Here is a 24,376-nt window from a genome sequence, read left to right as displayed (position 1 = left end):
ATGTCACAACGATCGATCTTTAAAAACCTCCTTCGAAACTATACAGAATTTACGATTTAAAGACGTGATATGTTTGAATATGAGCTTAATAAAACTAACATTTGTACTTACATAGCTTGCAATCCGCACTTAATTCACACAACTATTAAGGGAAAAGTCTGAAGTTTATTGTCTTCTAGTTAATTAAATGCCCAAATAATATAATGATGCACAGTTCTTATTAGAAATGTCCATAACATTACTTTGGTAACTACAAACGAATAAAAAAAAACAGAACTTGCTTAAGGAGCAAAATCAATACAAACATGGTTTTATTTCGCATGCTTGTAACAAATTTCTTGTTTTTTTTTGTTTGATAATAACTAAGTGCTGGACATGTTTAATGTGGAGGAAGTCTGGAATATATATTTAAAAATATGAGGGTAGCTGGTAAAGGAATTTGCATCCACACTTTTTTCGTATATTCAAATCATCAAACTTTTCGCTGTAATGTTGCGAATTACGTGTTTTAAGACCCGCTTTTAAATGGTTTCTTTTTTCACCATATAGCAGTAAATTAAACCATCAGCAATTTTGAAATAGACGTAAATTGTTTTTGTAAATAATGACTTCCATCGCCGATTTGTCGTAACTGTTAGCTTACCCATGCAAACTTATAACATCATCAGGAATTTATTATTATTATTCTTATTATACTTCATCGTTCAGTCATTCTGTTGGTTATGTACGATATTAGGTACAGCAGATTGATGGTTATAGAGCGAACGCCCGTCGCGTGTTATGCAGCTCAAGTGAAATTAGCCCACCACAGTCAAACGTGCTAACTACGGTCTCCATCTCTATTATGCCAAATGACCATTATGCCTAATGGCAATTATGTCAAATGATCCACTTTTTAATTTGGATGTTTTTCGGGGGTTCGGGAGCCAATTGACCATTATTCAAAATGGCTATTTAAAAAAAAAACATTATGCCAAACAATTTTATGCTAAATGGGGTTCCACCTTAAGAATATTCGACTATTGAAAACAATGAAGAAAGGCAGTTACATCTATTTGTAATCCTTAAGTACTTTACACTGGCCTGTCGTGTCCAAACCTCACCATCTTCATTTGGATAAAATAGTGGAGTTTAGCGTTGGCTTCTCTTTTTGGTTGAACAATATTGCTGTCAAAGAACGAAACAAGCGAACTCAGAAAATGAGTTATTCACTCATATTATCGTTTACATTTGAAACGTGTTTTTCATACAAACACTTTTTTTTATAAGGAAAATACATTTCGAACGTAAACGAGCATATAGGTGATAGTTAAAATGAGTTATCCAACTCTGACATGTGTTGAATCCTCTAGAATACATATGGACGAGAATAATGAACACGCGGACAAGCTTAAATAAGTACTGACAGTCACGTAGGGTACATTGACAAACATGAGACTGACCGAAAAGATGTGGATCACCTGTGCTACCTATCATGGGAAGGAGAGAGTTAACTTTTTTATGTTGCTGCGACAATCCATATAACCATTGACCAAACATCGAATTAGGGCTTATTCATTGCCAGTCCTGTGATAAAACCAGAAGCAGGAAGTTCATTAAGATACTTTAAAAAACTTTTAATCAGTTGATGCAATAGCATTATAACGAAATATAAAAAAAAAAAACAATTTAACTTGCTCTTCAAATTTTTAAACAAGGTTATCGTCAAAAAAGAGATATAAAATGTTCACATTACAGCATTGATCTTTACAGGAAAGCGCACGTCAACACAAGGAACAGAACGGATATTGGGAATATTATGTAGATGGCCATCCGCGGTTGGCATGTCGATATTAGAAAAGTTATGTCATCCTCTTCGTGTTCTATTCCATCTCTAGTTGGCACCTCTACTATCACCCGGTCGTCAGACCAGAAACTAATGGGAAATGAGCAGTTTGTACTATTAACGCATCCCTTCGATTCCGATATATTGGAGTACTGGAAGGTAGGTTTGTAGATGTCAAATACGGCGTGAATGTCATTCTGTACATAATCGTTGTCGCTGTAGAAAATATAGTAATAATATCCGTCGGTTGCAACCTCGTGCTTTGTTACCATGTGGACACCATTCTCTAGATATTGCACATCCTTACACAAGTGGCTTGGAGGGAAACTCTGAGCTACAAGAATATCACCATCATAGCATGTGAGTAAACTATTCTCAAAGCTGGACTCTGAGTCTGAGTTATTGTTAGAAAAATTCATGGCATTACCACCGTGATTGATTCTACGATCGTAAACAGTATCACGCTTAGCTCGAGTGCCAACGTTTTCCATCGCCAAATCAACTCCACTCAGAGATTCTTGTAAAATAGCCTTTTCTCTATCGGTCTTATCATGGTGACTGTGCTTACCATGATGATGGCGTCTTTTCCGATGATTCGGTTGATCTTGATTTGATGCAGAAACCTCTTCCTTATCATCCTTATAGTTATGGTTATGTTTGTGACTATGATCATTCTCTTTGGATAATCGCAAGGTATTTGGTGCTTCCGATGTACTTGGTGTTTGAGTATGCTTACGTGTAGTCAGTGGCCTGGCAGAAGCGACAAAGCCACTGTCCCCATTACTGTTGGTATTTGCTTTCTGTTGTCTTGAGTCTAATGAGTTTTTCGATTCTGAGGTATGTTTCCATTGTTTTGTTGATTTCGTAATTACGTTTGAGTTTGTTCTTCCAAATCGGTCTACACTCTCAGCAGCAGCCATGTCTTCTTCGGTCAGATCTTCTCCACCTGGAAATACATAAAAAAAATCAAAGACTTAAATCATAAGCCGATAATTTTATACTTTTTTTTTTAAATAGGAAATAGGGGAAATGGATGTAATGGCGGTCTAAATGCCCCTAATGTGGATCCATATATAAATTCAGCAATCGACTAAATTTTCAATAGCGACCAAAAATATCCATTAGTACCGGCCAAATGACGCAAACACAAGACAAATGAGAGCGAAATTTTACACTGGGGAATGAAACGGAAAATTTCAATGCATTTAATGAAATCCATTTGATTATTGATTTTGCATTGATAATATTTAAATTAATACGGGCCAATCGTAAATAGTTTGCATCTGTTATTTATCACGCTGAAAGGCCTAAGTGCAAATCTCACCCTGGACAAGTCACGAATGTGGTAAACAAAACAAATAAACAACAACAGGTGAAATTAAATTAAATGTACAACCAGACGTTAACAGCAAAACTTGAAGTTAAGTTGCTTTATTTAAAAAAAAATGTTGACCGATAATTTTTATTTTTTTTTATTGGGTATCAAGCTGGAGCTGCGTGACAGCTTTGTTTTCAAGACTTGACCCATATTTCAATCAATTTTTCTTCTACCGACAATACAGCAGAAGGACTAGCATGTTGGCAGCTTGAACACTGCTGTGACGTTTGCGCGAAGATACAAACGCGTAGTAATCTGATTGAATAAGTAAATTCGTGTAGAACGAAATATCTAAATTATGTAAGTTACGAAAACCGCGCGAATTTCGAACGCCGTGCGAAACAACCGAAACGAGAAAAAAAGGCATATTCTCATTTAAAGCCTATGTTGTATTGATAGCCTATGTTGGCAAGTTGATTAATTTTGGTTTCCTCCCTAGATATTCTACTTATTTACTACTGAGCTTTGTATCAAATTTAGTTAATTTAAGGGACGTATCAATCATTTCAAGATTTCGTGACCGTACCGAACAAATTCTATACTACATAACCTCAAAAACGTTTGACAAGCTCTACCGAATAGGCGAATCCAATTGGCAAATCAAAGTTGGCACTCGTGGAGAATAGAAGAACTATGAAAGTGATGATGGTTTCAAAATTTTCCACGGGGAAATATACGAGTGCAATCTTAAAATGCTTTTATTTTGCAAATAGAGCATTTTATTTGAATCAGGTTGCTGCTACAGTGGTAGAAAAGCTGAAGTATATGTTTACATCTAAAAATCTGAAAATAAATTATGTTTTCTGTATTATATGTCTATTGAGTAGTCCTTAAGTTTTCTGCTAACGTAGCGCTAACCAGATTTAAATAAAATGCTCCATTCACAAAATAAAAGCATTTTAAGATTGCACTCGTATACTTCCCCGTGGACAATTTTGAAACCATCATCACTTTCATAGTTCTTCTATTCTCCACGAGTGCCAACTTTGATTCGCCAATAGAGACTAAGCGATTGATTCAGCCTCTGGCGGTGAATAGAGGAACCCTCAAAATAGTGAAGAGGGTGGAAATTTTTACCGTGAAGCATAGGAAGGGGAACATATTTTCACCTTTCCTGATTAATTTATCCACCGCAGGTGCTTGAAATCATCATCCACGTGGAATATTTTGTTTTCTGTTTCTGGTTTGCAGTGATCCGGCTGGTGCTTCCATATATTTTTGAAGCGAAAAATTAAGATTTATAAAATTATCGCAACGGTTATGACCTTCCGGATTTTTAATGTGTGGTTTTTTCAGCTATAAACCAGTTCAGATCTGTAGATAATCGAAAAATAAGACCACTCCTGATAGAAATTTGCAAGTTGTGCATTAAAATGTACATTATTTTGAGTTTTGAACATCGTCATTATGGTGTAAACAAATGGGTTGGATGACATTTTCTCTCAAAATCGGCTAGCGCACTCTACATTGATGGTGCACGAAAAGAGCCTATTGGCAAATCAAAGTTGGCACGCGTGGAGAATAGAAGAACTATGAAAGTGATGATGGTTTCAAAATTTTCCACGGGGAAGTATTGGCAAATCAAAGTTGGCACGCGTGGAGAATAGAAAAACTATGAAAGTGATGATGGTTTCAAAATTTTCCACGGGGAAGTATACGAGTGCAATCTTAAAATGCTTTTATTTTGTGAATGGAGCATTTTATTTAAATCTGGTTAGTGCTACGTTAGTAGAAAACTTCAGGACTACTCAATAGACATATAATACAGAAAACATAATTTCTTTTCAGATTTTTAGGTGTAAACATAGACTTCCGCTTTTCTACCACTGTAGCAGTAACCAGATTTAAATAAAATACTCCATTTGTAAAATAAAAGCATTTTAACATTGCACTCGTATACTTCCCTGTGGAAAATTTTGAAACCATCATCTTTTTCATAGTTCTTCTATTCTCCACGAGTGCCAACTTTGATTTGCCAATACGAGTGCAATCTTAAAATGCTTTTATTTTGTGAATGGAGCATTTTATTTAAATCTGGTAAGTTCTACGTTAGTAGAAAACTTCAGGACTACTCAATAGACATATAATACAGAAAACTTAATTTCTTTTCAGATTTTTAGGTGTAAACATAGACTTCCGCTTTTCTACCACTGTAGCAGTAACCAGATTTAAATAAAATGCTCCATTTTCAAAATAAAAGCATTTTAAGATTGCACTCGTATACTTCCCCGTGCAAAATTTTGAAACCATCATCACTTTCATAGTTCTTCTATTCTCCACGAGTGCCAACTTTGATTTGCCAATTGCGAATCACTTTTGCGTAAGCTCCGTAGACCGTTGAATCGCAAAAAGTTCAATTGGCGATCTAACGATAGCGCTCGTGGCGAATAGGAGAAATAGAAAAAAGATGATGGTTTCAAAATTTTGCACGGTGAGGTATAAGAGAGAAATCTTAAATAACATTTATTATCCGAAAAAAAATATTCGTTATTTTTTATATTGCTGCTAAGAGGAAAGAAACCTCAAACGGTACCTGATAGAAGTTAAATTTATATTTTTGATTTTTTTTTATTTTTCGTTTAGATTTACATATTTTAGCTTTTCTAACCTCGTAACCTCGACCAAACTTATAAAAAATATTTTAATTGTAACATAAAAGCGTTTAAAAATTAGTCTCCCATACCCCGCCGTGCAAATTATGAAACCATCATCATTTTTCTAGTTCTCCTATTTGCCACAAGCGATGCTTTTGTTATCGTTAGATCGTCAATAAGGTGATCCAAGAGACGTTTCTCAGTGGAACTGGCAGCTATAAATCTAGAGTGTGTGAGTGATCTGGTGTTCATGGTGCTGAATGTAAATATAAACAAAGCAGAAATTCATATGAGAATAAACTGCCAGTTCTTGGTAAACAAAAAAGTCGGCTGATCGCAATTGTCTCGTGGACAGCCTTATACCATAGAGGTAACTCTAAGACTAGAAGGTCCCGAAGAAACGAGCTCAACTTTTTGGCTTAGCTCTGGTACTATCTTCGGTCCCAAGCTAATCAATGCACCCCTCGAAACATAGGAAAATCAACGAACCCCTCATTTTATCTGTCAAACTTTAATAGCGAAAACAAACATAGTGTAGTACTGGAATTTCGACTAGAATGGGGTACGTTAATCGATTTGCTTGGGACCAATAGGCTAGTCAAGTAGTGAGTCAATTTAAAATCGTTAGTTTCGAATTGATTGTTGCTTATACCACCACATAAGGAAAGATCGATTTTACAATCACGTAGGGTTTAGTTCATAGATTAACATTGACTGCTGTTTACAAATGTAAGTACTTGAACAAAAAGAAATAAGTTAACTTAATGCTTTAACCGCATATATCAGAGATTTCGCGTTTTAAGAGAATAATATAGTAATCGAGTACAATAAACTCAGGGGAAAACAATAACCTACAAAAGATTAAAAGTTATTAATTGTCACATACTTCTAATTTTACTTATTTCCTAAACTTGTTTCCTTGTTAATCTGCTTTTTTTAATTCTTCATTAAAGAGATTTTTAGCCTATGGCTATTTCATCTTCGAGATTAACTTGCGTTTTCTTATTGAAGTTCAAGACTAAATAGGAAGATTTATTCTACAACTGTAAAGGCTAGTTACCTCCTCGGTTACCTCCCTAAGCGGACCCCCCGCATTCTAATTATTTTGTTAATCTACTTAATGTTATTAGACTTTCTGAAGTTTCTTACTTAAGTTCATTTGATGATTATGATATCTTATTAGTCTAATCAAGGAATCAAAAATATCTCCAAATAACAAAAAGCGATCAACGAACCGAATGATAACGGTATGTCAGAAGTGTAAAGCAATAATGATATAATCTTCTTCTTTTTTTTCATGACAAGCAGCCCGGGCGACACAGCTTACTCGAGGAAACGAGCAAATTTTTGGCAAGCTGCTTCATGAAGTAAAGCCAAAGATGATACACGTATATTAATGGATTTTTTTTGTTAAGCTGGGTTTAGACTAGGCAAGTCAAATGATCAACTCAGTTGAATTCGATTGGCTTTAAAAGTTGAGCCTGGTTCAACTTTTTTCAATTCAAGTGAGTTGATCAAGTCAGTTGAATGGCATGGTTAAACACGTTCAATTCGCGTTCAAGTCAGTAGAATTCATCATTCATGATCAATTGACTTGGCCTGTTTAATCCCAGCTTTATGTCTTTTCTCGATTAAGCTCAAGCTATGTCCTCATCCATGTATATTGCAACAAAGTAGCAAACAATATATCATTATCCTTCTACGACTCCGATCGAGCTGTATTACAGAGCGAGTTTGTCATGGTAGTCGTAGCAACCACGAAAAAAAGGCAAAAAAATAATTTATAACGCGAACTTTGAGTGAATAAAGACGCCCACTTAAATTCCGAAAACCACACAAAAACACGTAAAAAACCCCACAAATCCCAAATAAACGCAAAAAAAAAAGAAAAAGCCTTACAAGAACCGAATCAGAGAAAATATCATTTGAAGTGCCTAACAACTCTATACTATAATAACAAAAGGAAAAATAATAATAAACCCTAAATAGGGGAAATGGATGCAATGTCGGCCTAAATGCCCCTAATTTGGGCCCATACATAATTTCATCAATCGACTAAATTTTCAATAGCGATTAAAAATGTCCATTAGTACCTTCCCAATGGCACGTTCAACTAGATAAAATTGATTTTTAGCGATGGGCCAAATCTTAGATTCATAGGTCAACATTAGAGCCATTTCCCCTATCATCACAAAAAAAGCATAAAGCTAGCATTTCAAATAACTTTTATTTTTGATTCGATTTACGTGCAAAATAATAATTGATTGCATTGCAATATTTTGCACATTTCTTGGTGCCATTTATTAACCAACGAAGATCAATTAATCAATAGAGTTAGAATGTTGTTTTTGGTTCCAAAAACTAGTTGAATTTGAGAAGCACACTAAACATAAAGGCTGAGTGGTGCGAAGTGAAATTTTCTTCATGTTGGTAGTGTTGAAATAAACTTTTCATCACCGTCGGTTGGTAGAGAGAAGTGTCAAACGGCTTTTTGTGCAGAGCCGATTCGTGACTTTGTGATTTTTTGTTGACATTGTTCATAGCTGGAGTTTTTACGGAGTGGAATAAAATTCAGAATGAAGTGTTTTGCTCACTTTTGCAATTATAAAGATGGACACGACGAAAAGCGAAGCTTATTCAGTGGAAGTGCTGTCGAAATTCCCTGGGACCTCCAATGGCAACGATTTGACTTCCCTCCAAATCGTGTGAAACTCGAACATGAAAACTCTATAGAACCCCCGTAGAACCTCGCTGGCAGCAACTAAAATATCCACTGAAACCTCTTCTGTCGCGGGAAAAATCTGTTGAAATTTCCTGGAACTTTTGTACTATCATCACAAATCTCCTTAAAACGTTCTCCGAAGTCACAGTCGTTCCTGAGCGAAAAAAAAATCGGAGGGGTTTTTTTCAGCGCAGGAGTCTACTTTGGTCCAAAATACGCAATAATACTGTTATTTTTAATTGTTTGAGTCGTTTCGAATCACGTTTTAAAAAAAATCAAAAACATTACTGAAAAATATTTATTTTTTATTTTGGACGATAACAATACTTCTATCTATTTCAACGAACCACAATGATAAAAAAGTGGTTCGATTTGACAGCTCGAAAGTGGTTCGATTTTGAGGTCCGTCTTCGCACCACTCAGCATAAAGGTGATTGAATTTCTGTTCGATTGCAATACTCTCAAATTTATTCTAGTAAGAATAAGAAATCCTCGGAAAATTCTGATTGGAATGTTCGATTGGCTCAGATTTTGACAGTTCATTTGGCTCAAAACATTCTCTCCGCCCATTTCTATTTCTAGTGGTTATGATATTCCGGATTTCCTATGTGTGAATAGGTTAGGTGCAAATCAGTCCAGATCTGTCAGATGTTCAATGCAAAATGCTTTAATTTGCGTTGTGAAGCTTCATTCTTCAAAAAACTTCTTTCTAGAAGCTTAATCATGAAGCTTTTTTTCTGGAAGCTTAATCATGAAGCTTCTTTCTGAAGCTTAATCATAAAATTCTTTCTGGAAGCTTAATCATAAAACTTCATTCTGGAAGCTTAATTTAGAAGCTTCTTTGTAGAAATCTCTGTCTGGCAGCTTCTTTCTAGAAGATTTATTCAAAATGTTTCGTCTGTCTGAAAGATTATTTCTAGAGGTATCTTTTAGAAGCTTCTTTCTAATGCTTTTTCGTAGAATATTTTTTCGAGGGGCAAGCAATACAAAGAACCGATGCGTCGGAGTAAAAATGCAAGTAAATGTACTTAAGTAATGAATACGTTTTGAAGTAGTACTGCAGCAGGTAATGAAAATTAAAACTACTGAAAATTTAATTAATGTACGTTAATTACGAAATTTCGACCGTAATTAATGGACTTAAAAAGAAGCTTATGTTCTGCACTGTGTAATTAATGTAGTCAAAGCAGTAGTTAATGGAATTCATAGAAGTTAAAGGTTATTACGTGCCCCTAGGATTCTTTCAAGAAGCTCCTTCTAGAAGCCTCTTTGTAAAACCTTATTTCGTCGTTCAGAAGCTTCGTTCGAAAGGTGCTTCTATAGACATCGGCCGTGAGCTTCTTCTTAGAGAATTAAATTTTATAAGCTTAATCATTGCTACGCTCTAAAAATAACACGAGGGTATTTAAAATGAGTAGCTATGCACTAATTAAGCGTTGTTCAAAGATTGTAGAAGGAGAGTATTTCCCGAAAAAGATACATTTACCTTTTTCTAGCCTGGAATGCAGATGATCAAATTCCCTTAATTTTGTTTGTGCTAATCTAACCAGATTTAACCTAATGTACAACTTACCATGATTTCCTTCATCCGGTGGCACATATCGACCAGATTTATTGCTCGTAATTCCAGACGATTCAACTATTTCGGCAGCAGATTCGAATGTCACCTTCACCTGTATATGTTCGGTATTGTAGTGGGTACCCACTTTGTTCTTATTGTGTTCAAGCAGTCCACATGTCCTAAGATTTCTCTCTCCTTTAACGACCAATATCCTGGAGCCATCGTACCGCGAGCACACTTTCAAAGCAACCGTCGCTCCTTTTAAGAGATAAAATCCCCAATATTCCAAGGTATCGTCAGGCAAGGACATGGACTTCTTCAGACGAATATGTTTCCTATTCTTAGAGATTTCTGGTTTCTGATTCAGCTGGAATGCATTAAAGCTAGTGTTCATTTGTAGGACGTGACGCTGGCAGAACACTGAAGATATGCCATCCCGTATCTCAATGATATCTGACTCAGCGATAGGATAAATCACATCGGCAAATACAGTATGCCGTAGATACAGCGGAAGTATGATGAGTGAGGCTGGTAATACAGCAGTCAGTATGCAGAATGCTATAACGCGTTTAACTCCGTGCATGCTTTTGATTTCTGGAATATATTACAAGCATTAATTGATATACGATTCAGGTCAGGTATCTATTCAAACTAAAATTTACATAATCCAGAGTTAGTTATTCCGTTGACGACACTGGTTGACGCTTAGAAACACTATAGAATCTGAATAATCGTCCAACCGGATTGACGGGTTCAACCTTATCTTACATGCTTCGAATTAAAATAATGTACCTAGCATTGTTTATTCTGCTTCTGAAAGCTTATTTTTAGAAAATATCAGACCAGGCCGGCGGAAAAGCTTCATTTCGTTCATCAACCGTCCACGTTAATAAAAACAAATAATTGCGCAACAAACACTCTCATGAGGAGTGAAACGACACAAAGTTGCAACAACAAATCATGACAAAAGTATCAACAATATCTTCAAAGTCACGCAACATGGTAATGCAAGTTTTAGTTTTATTATTCATTTTTCAACACCACATTCTTCTCAGCTGATCAGGACAACATTAAACTATGATCTTACCTTTGAACGCGACTCAATCGGAGGTTGAGGATTTTCTACTAGGTTCAATGATATCAGTAGCAATGATAGACCACTCAATGGGTGCCTTATCATATTTTCATACGTTTACACAAGATGTTTTTTTTTTTGCTCACACTACGTGCGCAAATCCTCTTTTCCGTCCTTACTTTGAGAATAACACTGAGTAATGGTAATTACTACTATTCTTCTCGATCTGGTCGAGCATCCGATGATTATTACGGCTCATTTCGTTCGCCTTGTTCACAAACACAGTCTATAGCGACAAAGAATTGAATGGGATTTTATCGGAAACAACACCAACAGAAGGGGCATTTAAAGTGTTGATCGAAATGCACGACGGCGACGCGATATTTTTGGAATGCACACTATCCAAACACCCAGTTCTTCTTCTATTTATCGTATATGAGTACTAGTACGAGCGCGCATATAAATACATACTGGTACACATGTGAACGAATAAGTCGAATAAGTAGAGAAGAGCAGAAAAATCAGAACATGAGCGAAGTTAGCTTTTTGTCATGCTGCTGACATTGGAATGTTCATTTTTCAAGTTTGGAAGGCATCACAAATAAATTATACTCCCAGTCATTCCCGTATGGACAGTGATGTGACTGACGACATGTTTTGATTTTTATTTTGCGATATACAGAAGGGGTATTATGTAAAGCCCTATACAATAAAAGTATGGACGTCTGTCAAAAGTTGTCGAACCGTCAAAATGCACCGCCGAACAAATTTTTTTCAGTTTTGTGGTGACAGTCGTCCATACTTTAACTGGAGGGCTTTAGTCTTACACCTAAAAAAGTTTTCATACACAGAAACAAAATCTATTGGCAAATCAAAGTTGGCTCTCGTGGAGAATAGAAGAACTATGAAAGTGATGATGGTTTCAAAATTTTCCACAGGGAGGTATACGAGTGCAATCTTAAAATGCTTTTATTTTGTGAATGGAGCATTTTATTTAAATCTGGTTAGTGCTACGTTAGTAGAAAACTTCAGGACTACTCAATAGACATATAATACAGAAAACATAATTTATTTTCAGATTTTTAGGTGTACACATAGACTTCCGCTTTTCTTCCACTGTAGCAGTAACCAGATTTAAATAAAATGCTCCATTTTCAAAATAAAAGCATTTTAATATTGCACTCGTATACTTCCCCGTGGAAAATTTTGAAACCATCATCACTTTCATAGTTCTTCTATTCTCCACGAGTGCCAACTTTGATTTGCCAATTGGCAAAAATACTATTGGCAAATCAAAGTTGGCACTCGTGGAGAATAGAAGAACTATGAAAGTGATGATGGTTTCAAAATTTTCCACGGGAAGGTATACGAATGCAATCTTAAAATGCTTTTATTTTTCAAATGGAGCATTTTATTTAAATCTGGTTTCTGCTATAGTGGTAGAAAAGCTGAAATCTATGTATACACTTAAAAATTAGAAAAGAAATTATTTTTTCTATATTATATGTTTATTGAGTAGTCCTTATGTTTTCTACTAACGTAGCACTAACCAGATTTAAATAAAATGCCCCATTTGCAAAATAGAAGCATTTTAAGATTGTACTCGTATACCTCACCGTGTAAAATTTTGAAACCATCATCACTTTCAACTATTCTTCTATTCTCCACGAGTGCCAACTTTGATTTGCCAATATTGATGGTTTAAATTAATACTCCCACCAATTGGCAAATCAAAGTTGGCACTCGTGGAGAATAGAAGAACTATGAGAGTGATGATGGTTTCAAAATTTTACACGGTGAGGTATACGAGTGCAATCTTAAAATGCTTTTATTTTGCAAATGGAGCATTTTATTTAAATCTGGTTGATGCTATGTTAGTAGAAAACTTAAGGACTACTCAATAGACAAATAATACAGAAAAATTAATTTCTTTTCAGATTTTTAGGTGTACACATAGATTTGAGCTTTTCTACCACTGTAGCAGCAACCAGATTTAAATAAAATGTTCCATTTGCAAAATCAAAGCATTTTAAGATTGCATTCGTACCGTGCGGATCTATTTGCTTTTTGCTGAAGTGTTACTGCTACCTAAAGCAAAAACAAATTTAAACAGCACTTCTCAAATTTTTGGTTAGCGTGAAGAGATAGAAAATGTGTACAAATGAATTGTTGTACAACTTTGTCGTACAATGTGAAGGTCTATATCTCAAATAATTAAAAAGGTGATATTTTGAACCCAATAGCCATATGAACCACCCTAATTTCACTTACATAAAAAAATTACCTAAAAATATATTTAAACTTTAATTTAAAACTAAGGTTTAAGCGCAAACATTTTTGTCTTCCTAAAATACGGCTTTGGGACCATTTTGCAATCGACTGTACTAAAGAGGCTGAATTTATAAAGCGACAACATTTCAAAATTAGAACAATCGATTACCTGTCAAAGTAATAGGAAAAGTTATCCCTAATAAAAAAAATACAATAAACGAACTGTATCTCGCATGGGTAAACTATCCCACAATTGGTTTGGATGATACCCCGAACACGTCGTTAAGCGCTCACTTATGGTTATCTTTATTAGGGATTCCAATCGAGCAGAAGACCTGTCAAATGGATAAGATGTCGCCTCTTTACCAGCGGTGCCAGATATACAGATATGTCTGTATTTATACAGATTTTTGAAGTCTCGTACAGACCCAATACAGACTACAGACATTATACAGATATTTGAAACTTAATACAGATTATGTACCAATTGGTTTCTGAAATTTAACATATAATAAACAAAATTATTTTCGATTGTATGCATCTTGTTGTGATTATGGTACGTGTTATGATTATGAACAGATTTTCGACTATTTCAAAGCAACCTGTATGATAAGATTAAATAATAACATCTGTTTGTTAAGTTTTGATCGTTTCTCGTTTATTTTTAATTGGAACAATAGATTTTCCCTTTTTCTAGCTTTACCCACATGTTATTTTTTACTTTTTACTTTATTCCGATGGTTTGGTACATGGACTTTGAATGAGAAGTTTATCTTGCTGTAAAATGCTTTTTAAGTTTTGGCTTCGTATTTTTTGTTTCAGGAATAAAAATTAAAAAAAAACACATCAACGCTCTTTTTTAAGTACAAATATGCTTATTTATTCAGTTTAGTGTGTGGCGAGCAATTTTATACCCAAAATACACGTGGGAAATGTGTAATCAGCAATGCGGCGATTTTTCTAGTGTACAGATGAATACAGACATATTTTTTGACACTCATACACACAAAAAATTATCATTGATTAAATTGAAAAAACCATTGGTAGAATTAAAAGTTTGCGTTGGTTCTTTTTGGTAGAAAGTCTTTTGCATTCAAAACAAAAGTCAGCCAACTGTCAATTCAAAAATAACTCGTTTTTTACTTTTAAAAGTAGAAACTTTTAAATCGAATTGTAGAACTGTCAAATTAAAAATCAATGTTTTTTTAAATAGACTCACGAAAGGATTTAATTTAAAATATGGGCATTTTTATCGCAACGATGTATGTTTTGATCTCAAATATGAATTATTTTTAATTCGACTGCTATATGCTTTGAAAAACAAAACAATAGAAATATTTTATTTAATGTATTTTCGTTTATTTATATTTTTGATGATGACTGAAAGGGCACTGCATTGTAGAATCTTACATGGGAAGCATTTTACGCAAATGATACAGTTGGTGATGGTGATGGTGGGAGTAGCCTTCTTTTCCGGCAAGACTGACGAGGCTGCTCAAAACACATAAATTAGTAAAATCGGAAGCAAGCTCGAAAGTATTCGAAAATTTCATCAACCTACCTCCAAATCCCGTAACTGGAATATCCTTCCGATCCTTCCACTCGATAGCGTCAGAAGATAAACAAGCGCGCCGGCGGATGAAAATGTGGGAAACTTGAAGAAACTGCTGCTGCTCATGTTAGCTGCTGATCTCGTTTTTTTCACATGTCCAATTTGGCGGGAAACGGTGGTCCAGTACTGTCAAAAACTTTGCAATGGAGAGATTTTTGACAGTTTTTCGACTTTTATTCTAAAAAAAAACACTTTTAAAATTACAAGCCAAAAGTGAAAGAAACACTTTTAACCCAAAAAATATGTTTTATTTTGAAAATTTTCATAGTTAAAACTACGAAATTTGGGAAACTTTTAATTTGATCATGCATTATTTTTAAAGCAACAATTTTTGTTCTTTGTATACAGACTTAAGAAAAAAATCTTCTGGCATCCCTGCTCTTTACCCAATTCAGTTCTTTGACTGTACAATAATAAAAATTCAATCATTATTTTTATTTGTCCCACACATGAATTTTTGCAATGTGATCAACAAATGATATGCATGTGTCGGACAAATAGCTTTTATGTGTACACATAACATTCATGTCATTTCACATACTATTCATTTGACTCATAAATTTCATGAGTACTTCTGTGTGGAGTCTGTTTGTGTGTGGACACATGAAAATCATGTGGAATTTTACATAGAAATTCGCCAATAAAAATGTGTCAAATTTTATGAGTGTACTAGATAGGCTCTAGTATAAGAGAGAAGCGGACTGGCTGGTTTTGAGCCAAACGAATTATCAACGCCAACGCCAACTGAGCAGCATCTATCTTGATTGTCTTGGCAGTGTTGCTAGACCCTTTCTAGACTGTACTGTGTACCTCTCGAGTCGAACCGGGGGCACCTCCAGCTGGAGTGCTGCGCGTTCAAGTCTCCCAAAAATATACGCGGTTCAGGTAGGTTATCGAAGATGCTGTCGATTTGACCGTTGAGGTTTGCTAATCTCCCACAAGGCAGGTATGCGCATGCTATTGCGATGTTGGCTGGTTACTCCAAGTGAACTCCCAAAATAGGAAGCTGAGTCAATGTCGACAAACCAAAAAGGGACCTCCTTCAGAACCCCGATGGCGACGGAGTGTAAGAAGTTGTTCCCGCGTTTAACCGTCCAGTAGTATTTACCACCCAACGACCGGTCCAGAAGTAAGTTTTCTGGCAAATGTTGGGGGTTCGTGAGCATTCCTGACATTGCTGAAAATTATGATAGCATCAGATTGCGGGGTTACTAGTGTAATAGGATGCTTTGTTGATTGTTCATTAACTCTTGATTGCTTGTAATACTTATGAATATTTTAGGTGGACAAAAAGGCGAACTAAGAGGTGGACGCCTGAGCTTTTCCACATTTATATCGCTGTGAAGCAACTGTAAACTTTAGAAGGAATCTATATCTGTAACTGAAACCAGTTCGATTTTGTTTGCCAACCTGGTTAAAATGTCATATTCAATTATCTTAAAGATAAATCGTCCAGCTCAAACCTTTGTAGGGGTAAGAGGTGGGACCATCATCATCATTTTTTTTTTATCTGCTCAACTGTTACCTTGTTGACTTCCTGGGGCGCTATCACCCAGGGAGAATTGGCTTGACATAGTAGCTCCAAATCCGCTAGGCTAGATGATGCAAAATCCGTTGATGTTCCATTGCAACAGGAAATTTATCAACTTTGGCAAAGCCGGTAGGGGATTCGAGCTGTACGAACCAGCGGACCCAGTTTCGTCAGGTTGATGGTCGTCGAGTAGACTAATATCGAACATACTCGATGCATCGTAGTGCTGCAAAACGGACGAAAGGTCTGTTCCGTATGCCGAATGAGACAGAGCCCTACCAAAGGCAGGTGGAGGCGTTCCACCCATCCTGGGCAGGGATGTCCCAACGAAAGCGAAGGATGAGTTACCCGGTGATGTTCTAGTGGTTTCGGTCGTTGTAGCGGCGGTTTCGATTCCCTCAGAGTCTTTCGGGGAATGGGTTGCGAGCCCTTATCCGTCCCGATATCACGAGCAGACTTGACTCTCTTGTTGTCTGTAGGGGGATGAGCGTTTCCACCCTTGTGTGTCCCTCTTCCAGACTTCCCGCGGCGCCGGGGGGGTTACCGTCAGTTCCAGTGTGGGAGTGGCGTCAGCACCGACGGGGCCCCAGCTACCAGGGGCTACCGCTGGGTTCTTCTGTTTGTTCTTCGTCCGAGGACCGCAGAGGTGGTCCGGTAGTTCGCGTACCCAAGGAACAATTATCTTCGCCTGGTTGGTTCGAGCGTCCGGGGGTGTCCGAAGATTCCGGTTGGGATATAGCTTCCGGTTCAACGGTGCTTTCGGTCGGTGACATTCGGAAAATTTTGATTTTGTTTCTCTAGGTGTCCAGATGGTAGTGTTCAAGCACATACAAACAGACGTAACACTTTGAACAAGTTTTTCTTGAAAACATAGTATCTCAAAACATAAGACCTCAGTAACGTCATCTCTCTGGCTTCTCGCGGAAAACAAGATTGCTCATTAACTCGCAAACAATATTGCATAAAAGTTCTATAGAATGTATAGAAACGTCAAAGTGATCCGATGCCAGCGCTGCGGTGAGTAGTTCGCGGAACTGATAATATTCAAATCAACCGTTAAATGCGTGAACGAAGATACACAATGAAGTGTTACGTCTGTTTGTCTGTGGTTCAAGATTCATGCATATTAAAAAAAATATTCGCAATGCTGTCCACATAGGGACAGGAAGGGTTTATGGCCTCAGAATATTTTCGATCTCCAGGGATTTATAGAACTTTGGGGCCTCCCTAAGCTCAGTCGGTAAAGGAGCAGCTTAAAGCAAAATCCATATTGCAGGCGCATGGGTTCGATTCCCGGTCTAGTATAGGAATGTTTCGGGTTGGAAAATTTCTCGACATCCTTGGACAAAGAGTATTATTGTACTTACCACACTATAATACTAATGCAAAAATGGTACAGGCTTAGACTAAAAGCACACTAAGTTGAGAGCCGGTGTAAAGTCTCAGTAGGGTAGTATTAAAACCCAAAAAGAAGGAAAGAAAATCTTGAAATTAAAACAATTACCGTAAAACGGGGTAACATTGATATTTTTTTTAAATATATTGTAAATATTTTTTGCAGCGATGAAATTTTTTTGAATTTTATATTTTTAAAACAAGTACTGGGGATCCAAGAGTTTATTCATTAGTAATTTGTTTAACGGAAATTAAAGCATTTGCACTATTTTTTAGTTTTGTGACAGAACATCAGTATTTTGATTAGGGGTTACTTTGATAATGCTCGATGAATGTAGAAAAAAATGCGTGAAACTCAAACATTTAAGTTCTTTAAATATGAAACTTTGAATGAGTATATAACCAGAAAACATCATAGGCAATAAGAATACAACTTTGAATTTGCGATGGCTATATTGAAAACACATTTCATAAGTGATGGTTTGAGTGTTTTTTCAAACAGGCGAAAAATACGAAAATTGTGTTTTAATATTTTTGTAAAATATGTAATACTATATACGATATCAACGGAAAAACCCTAAGCTACAATATGGAAGCAATATTTCTAATTTGGAAAAAGCGCAGCGAGTAAATTTTTTTTACTTTGATAGTTACCCGCATTATCAAAGATACACAGTTATCGAATTGAGAGATGAACTAGCCTTCGGCTAAAATCTCTCAAATACAGATTAACAAAAAAAAAATTATGGAGTTCACAAAATTTTCAAATTTTTACAATAATCCGTAATAAATAAATTTATAAAAAAAATAATACCGTGAAGTACCATAATTAACTCCGTGCATTTTATTCAACAATTTGTAGTGTATTGTGATATTTTTTAAATTTTACACTAGACAATAAAGTATATCTCAATTTCTAGCTCAATTGAAAATATCCTCATTAAAAATTTGGTTTAAATTTTTCAAAAATGCGCAAAATTATGGACTTAGATACGTGAAATTGCTTATGTTACTTTAGGTTATTTAAAATTCGGAAAATCTGATTTGATACTGATTTCTTGCATTCTAATACCACTGTTGAAAAGCATGCAAATGGATTCTATGCTAAGAAATAATGTAAAATGGTTGAATTACACTCAATTCTGTTGTTACGTATTTTATCGTATTTTTGGTCGAATTCAATGCAGACTGTCCTATTGAAATGTTCATTTTCATCAATAAATAGCAAAAAATCCTTCACGTGACAGTTAGTACACATACAGTGTGATCGACGACTAATCGCAAGGATGTCAAAAAATGTTTATATTAGATTGGGATGGTATATCGTCTCTCTACTAATACAGGCATTCTAGTTACTAGGTACATCTATTATCAGTTAGTATCACTCATCAGTAACATGTTTCTACAATGTGTTAAACGTCACCAGTGGACAGTTATCTGTCGGAAATTTCTAATCACTTTTAACGACGTTATGAGATACTTACTGTTGAGTCTTTGCAGCGAGTTGTACTTATAAGTGTGATAATAGGCGACATGATCCACATGGACGGCATGTTTGTTTCGTTGATTTTTCGCCATGTTTTAGCTTCTGTTCGAACTTGCTTGATTCACGTTATTTTGGCCAGCACTTCAACAGAATTACATCAATAACTGTCTCATCGAAATCGTGAACGTTAAATGAATAATACCAGCAGTATATCTCAACACGGATGAGGCTCGTGAACTCCCATGGTGGTTAGACTGGTACCTGGTTCGTTCAGCACATGAGACACAATTTTCAGGCGTTTCTTTTTTCTAAAGTTAATCTTTTGAATATACACAACTGTTTATTTGCTCAAATCTTCTCAAGGCACTCGAGCTTCAAGCGAGAGAAAGCTTGTGCATTGAGGCATTAACGCTGACTAAAATAAATTACTCAAGTGATGATGATAAGGATGTACTGATACTGATACTGATACTGATACAGTTCAAACGCTCGCTCTACCGAAAATTCGTTATAGGATTAACGATGTACCCTTGTTCAGGTGCAGACCGTTTCTGCCCTACAGAAAGAAGCTTGAAGACGGTCGACCTGCAAGGCACTTCGACCTAAACTGCTGAGATGAAAATATCTGTCAGCCGAGAGAATGGCTATCGCGCCAAATACGAAGCAATCGGTTCTTTTGATAAACAGAAAACTTTATTGGAATATGATTACACACATCAAACAATCATCAAGTCAAACACGTAGGCCCATCCGAGTTAGTCTGGCTGATAAAGATTTTATTACATCTACCACCCCAACACAGAGCGGTTGTTTGTTACGGAGAAAGAATCAGAAATGCAGGAAACAATTTTCAACTACTCAATGCCAAGGTGACCAGGCTTTGCAATTATTGTGTATTTTGTTTTGATTCTTCTGAACACAGAACAAGCACACATTACCATCAAATGCTACGCGCAAACTGTTTTGTCTGTAGATTCGACAACGGACGAATCACGACAAAAGACACGATCGAGATGATCACTAATCTATTAAATATTGAAAACAGCCTTGGAGGAACAAACTATTAGAACCCGATGAACTGTGGACTCTCGTGTGCTCTGCGAGGTACTCTGCTATATTAGTATAATCTAGGGCAGCTGTGAATTCATTAAAATAGAAATATTTTACATTTCAAATGCCTGCATGACTGAAAACCGGAACCGATCCTGTGGAAACTAATATCAAATAAATCAAGCCATTCGTTTCGTCTCGTCATTGTTGTTTTGATGTGGTCTTCGCTTAACCACTGAATGTCTAACTTGAGGTTTAACGGTTTAACGTATGATACAGACGTACAGAAAAGTAAAATGAGATAAGAATTAGGTAGCTATGGATCATGATTAAACTACGCTTTGGCAGAGCTAAAAGTGTTTTGTTTCTCGCAACATTTTGGTATCCATTTATGACGAAGCATTTTGGCAGTAATATGTCTACTATTTGAGTGGGCGCCACTTCAGTTACTTCCATATTTTCAAGAACATTTTTGACGGTTTACATACCAGCCCTAAGTAAGGATTAGCAGTGCTAGTAACGGGCTACCATATTAGCAATATAAAAGCCCACTAATTCGCCTTTTTCGTATTATATCAACTCTATATTAGCTTCATATGCATTAAATCAATACCACCGCGACCATTACTTTGATCTATTGTGGTGTATCCTCTTTTTATTTATGCCATAACGTAGCGGTAAGCCACTATTGTTTGAGTAACTACCACTACTGTTGTAGGCAATCATCCCAAGCAGGTAATACATTCCTTATGAAATTTATTACCTGATTGGGAGCAGCAGCCCAGATTTCCCAAAGTCTCATCAGACCCTTATCAAGATATCTGCATCGTTTATGAAATAGTGCAACACAGTCAGACAGCAAATGTTCAGAGCTTTCACTCTTTAAGTTACAAAAGCGACATTTATCGTCATGAAGTTTACCAATGATTTTCAGGTGATATTTACAAGGACAGTGTCCTGTTATCAAACCAGTGTATGTACTCAAATCTTTTTTTGAAAGATTAAGTAACTTTTGTGTATGAAAAGCGTTCGACTTTATAAAAACGTTTAGATTGCCGAGAATTTAAGGTACTGGTCCAGTTGTACTGTACCTTTGTTTTTTCCCAGTTTTTTAGCTCCATTTTTAAAGCACAAAAAGAAAGTCCAAAGAATGGTTCAGGACCGATGAATTTCGTGGATGACCCTATTTTTGCCAATTGTTCAGCATTTTCATTTCCTTCGATTCCACAATGACCAGGAACCCAATAAAGGTTAACCGTATTTCGACAGGACAGTTGCTGTAATAGTTTAGTACATTCCCACACCAGTTTTGACGTGTAAGTTTTTGATTTCAAAGCATTCAGCGCCGCTTGACTATCTGAACAAATGCATATATTCGCATTTTTATAGTTTCTTTTTATGCAAATCGCTGCACATTCTAAGATGGCATATATTTCAGCTTGAAATACTGTCGGCCAATTTCCCATGGACACCGAAAAGTTAACCCCAGGGCCGGTAATACCAGCCCCGACCATATTATCTTGTTTCGAGCCATCTGTATAAAAGATTAATGATCCAGGACTAATATTCAGTCTTCCTGCATCCCAGTCAACGCGAGTCACACCAGGAACTTGGAAATTATGGTTGAAATAATGTCGCTTTAGCATGCAATCTTCGTTCATCAATATTAATGGACTTATCTTAAACTCTTTTAAAATGCTCAAATGTCCAATAAGATCTCCATCGAAGAAATTCATGGACCGTTTGAGCCTTAGAGAACTTTTCTCTGCATCCAGTTGAATAAATTGATGAAGAGGAAGGATATTGAGTAAAGCATCCAAGGCTGTAGAGAGAGTACTACGCATTGCTCCAGTTATGGAAATAGTAGCAAGCCTTTGTAGCTTGTTTAGTTTGACTTGTGCCGTTTGTTGCTTAGTTTTCGGCCACCATATAAGTGAGGCGTAGGTAATCCTGGGTTTAACTATAGCCGAGTATATCCAGTGTATCATATTTGGCTTCAGACCCCATTTTTTTCCAAACGTTCTTTTGCAGGTCCAAAAAGCATTTGTTGCTTTTCCTATTTGTTGATCAATATGTTTGTTCCAGCAGAGTTTACTATCTAAAGTTACTCCTAAAAACTTTACTTCTAAAGATAGTGACAGCTTTACGTCTCCTAGTTAAAGGGATTGATATTCAATCCCTCATCTTTGCGCCACGATAGTGTGAATTTTAATGCTTTTTGCATTCTTTCGGAAACAACTTTATCGAATTTTCCACGGACTATAATGACAATGTCATCCGCAAACCATATTATTTCGAATCCTTGGTGCTTTAGTTTTATAAGAAGGTCATCAACAACTAGGGACCACAGAAGGGGAGAAAGAACACCTCCTTGAGGACAGCCTTTTACAGCTGTTACTTTCACTACTGAATCTCCTAGATTAGCTGATATTTCGCTTTTGGATAGCATTTCTACAACCCAGTTGATTATGTTTTTATTAAAACCACGATTTCTCATGGCGCTTATCATCGACGTGAAAGATGCATTATCAAATGCACCTTCAATATCAAGAAACGTTGCTAGTAGAATGTCCTTAGCCGCAAAGGATTTTTCTATTTTATTAATAAGAGTATGAAGAGCTGTTATTGTTGACATGCCTGACTGGTAAGCAAATTGTGTCTTACATAATGGTTTGTTAAGAAGTATTTCTGATTTGACATATTCATCTATGAGTTTTTCCATTAATTTCAAAAATATTGATGACAGGCTTATTGGTCTAAATGATTTTGGTGAAGATTTATCTCTTTTGTTCGCCTTTGGTATGAATACCACTCGGACTTGTCTCCATTTTTTGGGATGTATCTCAATAAGAAACTAGACTTGAACAATTTAACTAAAACAGGAATTATTATAGATTTACAATTTTGAATATGTGCTGGAAAAATTCCATCTGGGCCAGGAGATTTGCTTATTGGTTACCTGGGAAGGATAATTTATAGCTTCCAAACTTTATATCTGCTCTACTGCCGTTCTACGCATATCTGTCCCATGTTACTTTTGGGCGTTTTTATCGAGGGGGGCGACACATCTAAATCTCAAGTTTAGATGGTCAACAAATCTCACACTAGCGAATCAATCTTCGAACAATCTTCTTTCATTTGTCGCATCTGCTTGCATCGCTCATCAATTTTTTGCAGGAAATCTTCAGAATCGTCATCAATCTTCTTTCTATCTACTCAGTGTGCGCGCAGCTAGCCACAGCAAAACACAATCTTTTTTGCATCGTAGATAGAGTCGCCCCCCTCGGTTTTTATCTTTTGTTCATAAAACAGTACTTTTTTAGGTAGACTTTGGATTGAAAATATAAAAACATATTGTTTGTTCTGGGTTTGTATAAAAACAACATCAAGCCTAATTGTCCCATGTTTAAATTCTACGCATAACTGTCCCACAAAGATTTTTCCAATGAATTTATCATTAACGAATTGATTTGTGTACACAAATTATGGAAACAAGGTTTACACAATCAAAAGAAACAGTATGAACCATTTTAGGAACTGGCAGTTTTATTTAATGTTGATAAATATTAAGAAAAACGCGATTTCATATTAAAAAGCCAGTTTCTAATTTCAAACAATGCAATATTAGACACTAACGTAGACAATCGCCACCCCCCACACTCCTCTTATAGTGTCTACTAGAGAGAGTTTAGTATAAAAGAGGAGCGGATTCAAAACAAACTGCCTTGGCAACCTATGCCTGGGTAGTTTCTAGCAACACTGCCAATGCAATCCAGATAGGCGCTGCTCGGTTGACTCTGGCTTTGACAGTTCGTTTGGCTCAAAACCAGCTAGTACGCTCCTCTCTTATACTAGACTCTCTCTAGTGTCTACGTG

The 24,376-nt window shown here is 36.2% G+C and overlaps 1 protein-coding gene across 3 annotated transcripts; it reads right to left on the bottom strand.

The window, feature by feature from the left end:
- LOC135701730 (uncharacterized) lies at nucleotides 1–20,398 on the bottom strand. Of its 3 annotated transcripts, none has more exons than XM_065222594.1 (3): nucleotides 19,449–20,398; nucleotides 10,093–10,674; nucleotides 1–2,771 (listed from the first exon to the last, which is right to left on the bottom strand). In XM_065222594.1, the coding sequence occupies exons 1-3, from the start codon at nucleotides 19,540–19,542 to the stop codon at nucleotides 1,747–1,749; spliced, it is 1,701 nt and encodes a 566-aa protein (XP_065078666.1). In that variant the 5' UTR covers nucleotides 19,543–20,398; the 3' UTR covers nucleotides 1–1,746. The 3 variants fall into 3 exon arrangements, with proteins under 3 accessions (XP_065078666.1, XP_065078667.1, XP_065078668.1); XM_065222595.1 differs by lacking the exon at nucleotides 19,449–20,398 and adding an exon at nucleotides 11,168–11,631; XM_065222596.1 differs by lacking the exon at nucleotides 19,449–20,398 and adding an exon at nucleotides 10,743–11,088.
- Nucleotides 20,399–24,376: the final 3,978 nt, after the last annotated feature.

This window comes from Ochlerotatus camptorhynchus, unplaced genomic scaffold (genome assembly GCF_037179485.1).
Source record: "Ochlerotatus camptorhynchus isolate MF236.1 unplaced genomic scaffold, CSIRO-AGI_Acam_v1.1 ptg000176l, whole genome shotgun sequence".
In the NCBI taxonomy this organism is placed as follows: domain Eukaryota; kingdom Metazoa; phylum Arthropoda; class Insecta; order Diptera; family Culicidae; genus Ochlerotatus; species Ochlerotatus camptorhynchus.
Note: the sequence above shows the minus strand (reverse complement) of the source record. Positions and strands in the feature narration are given on the sequence as shown.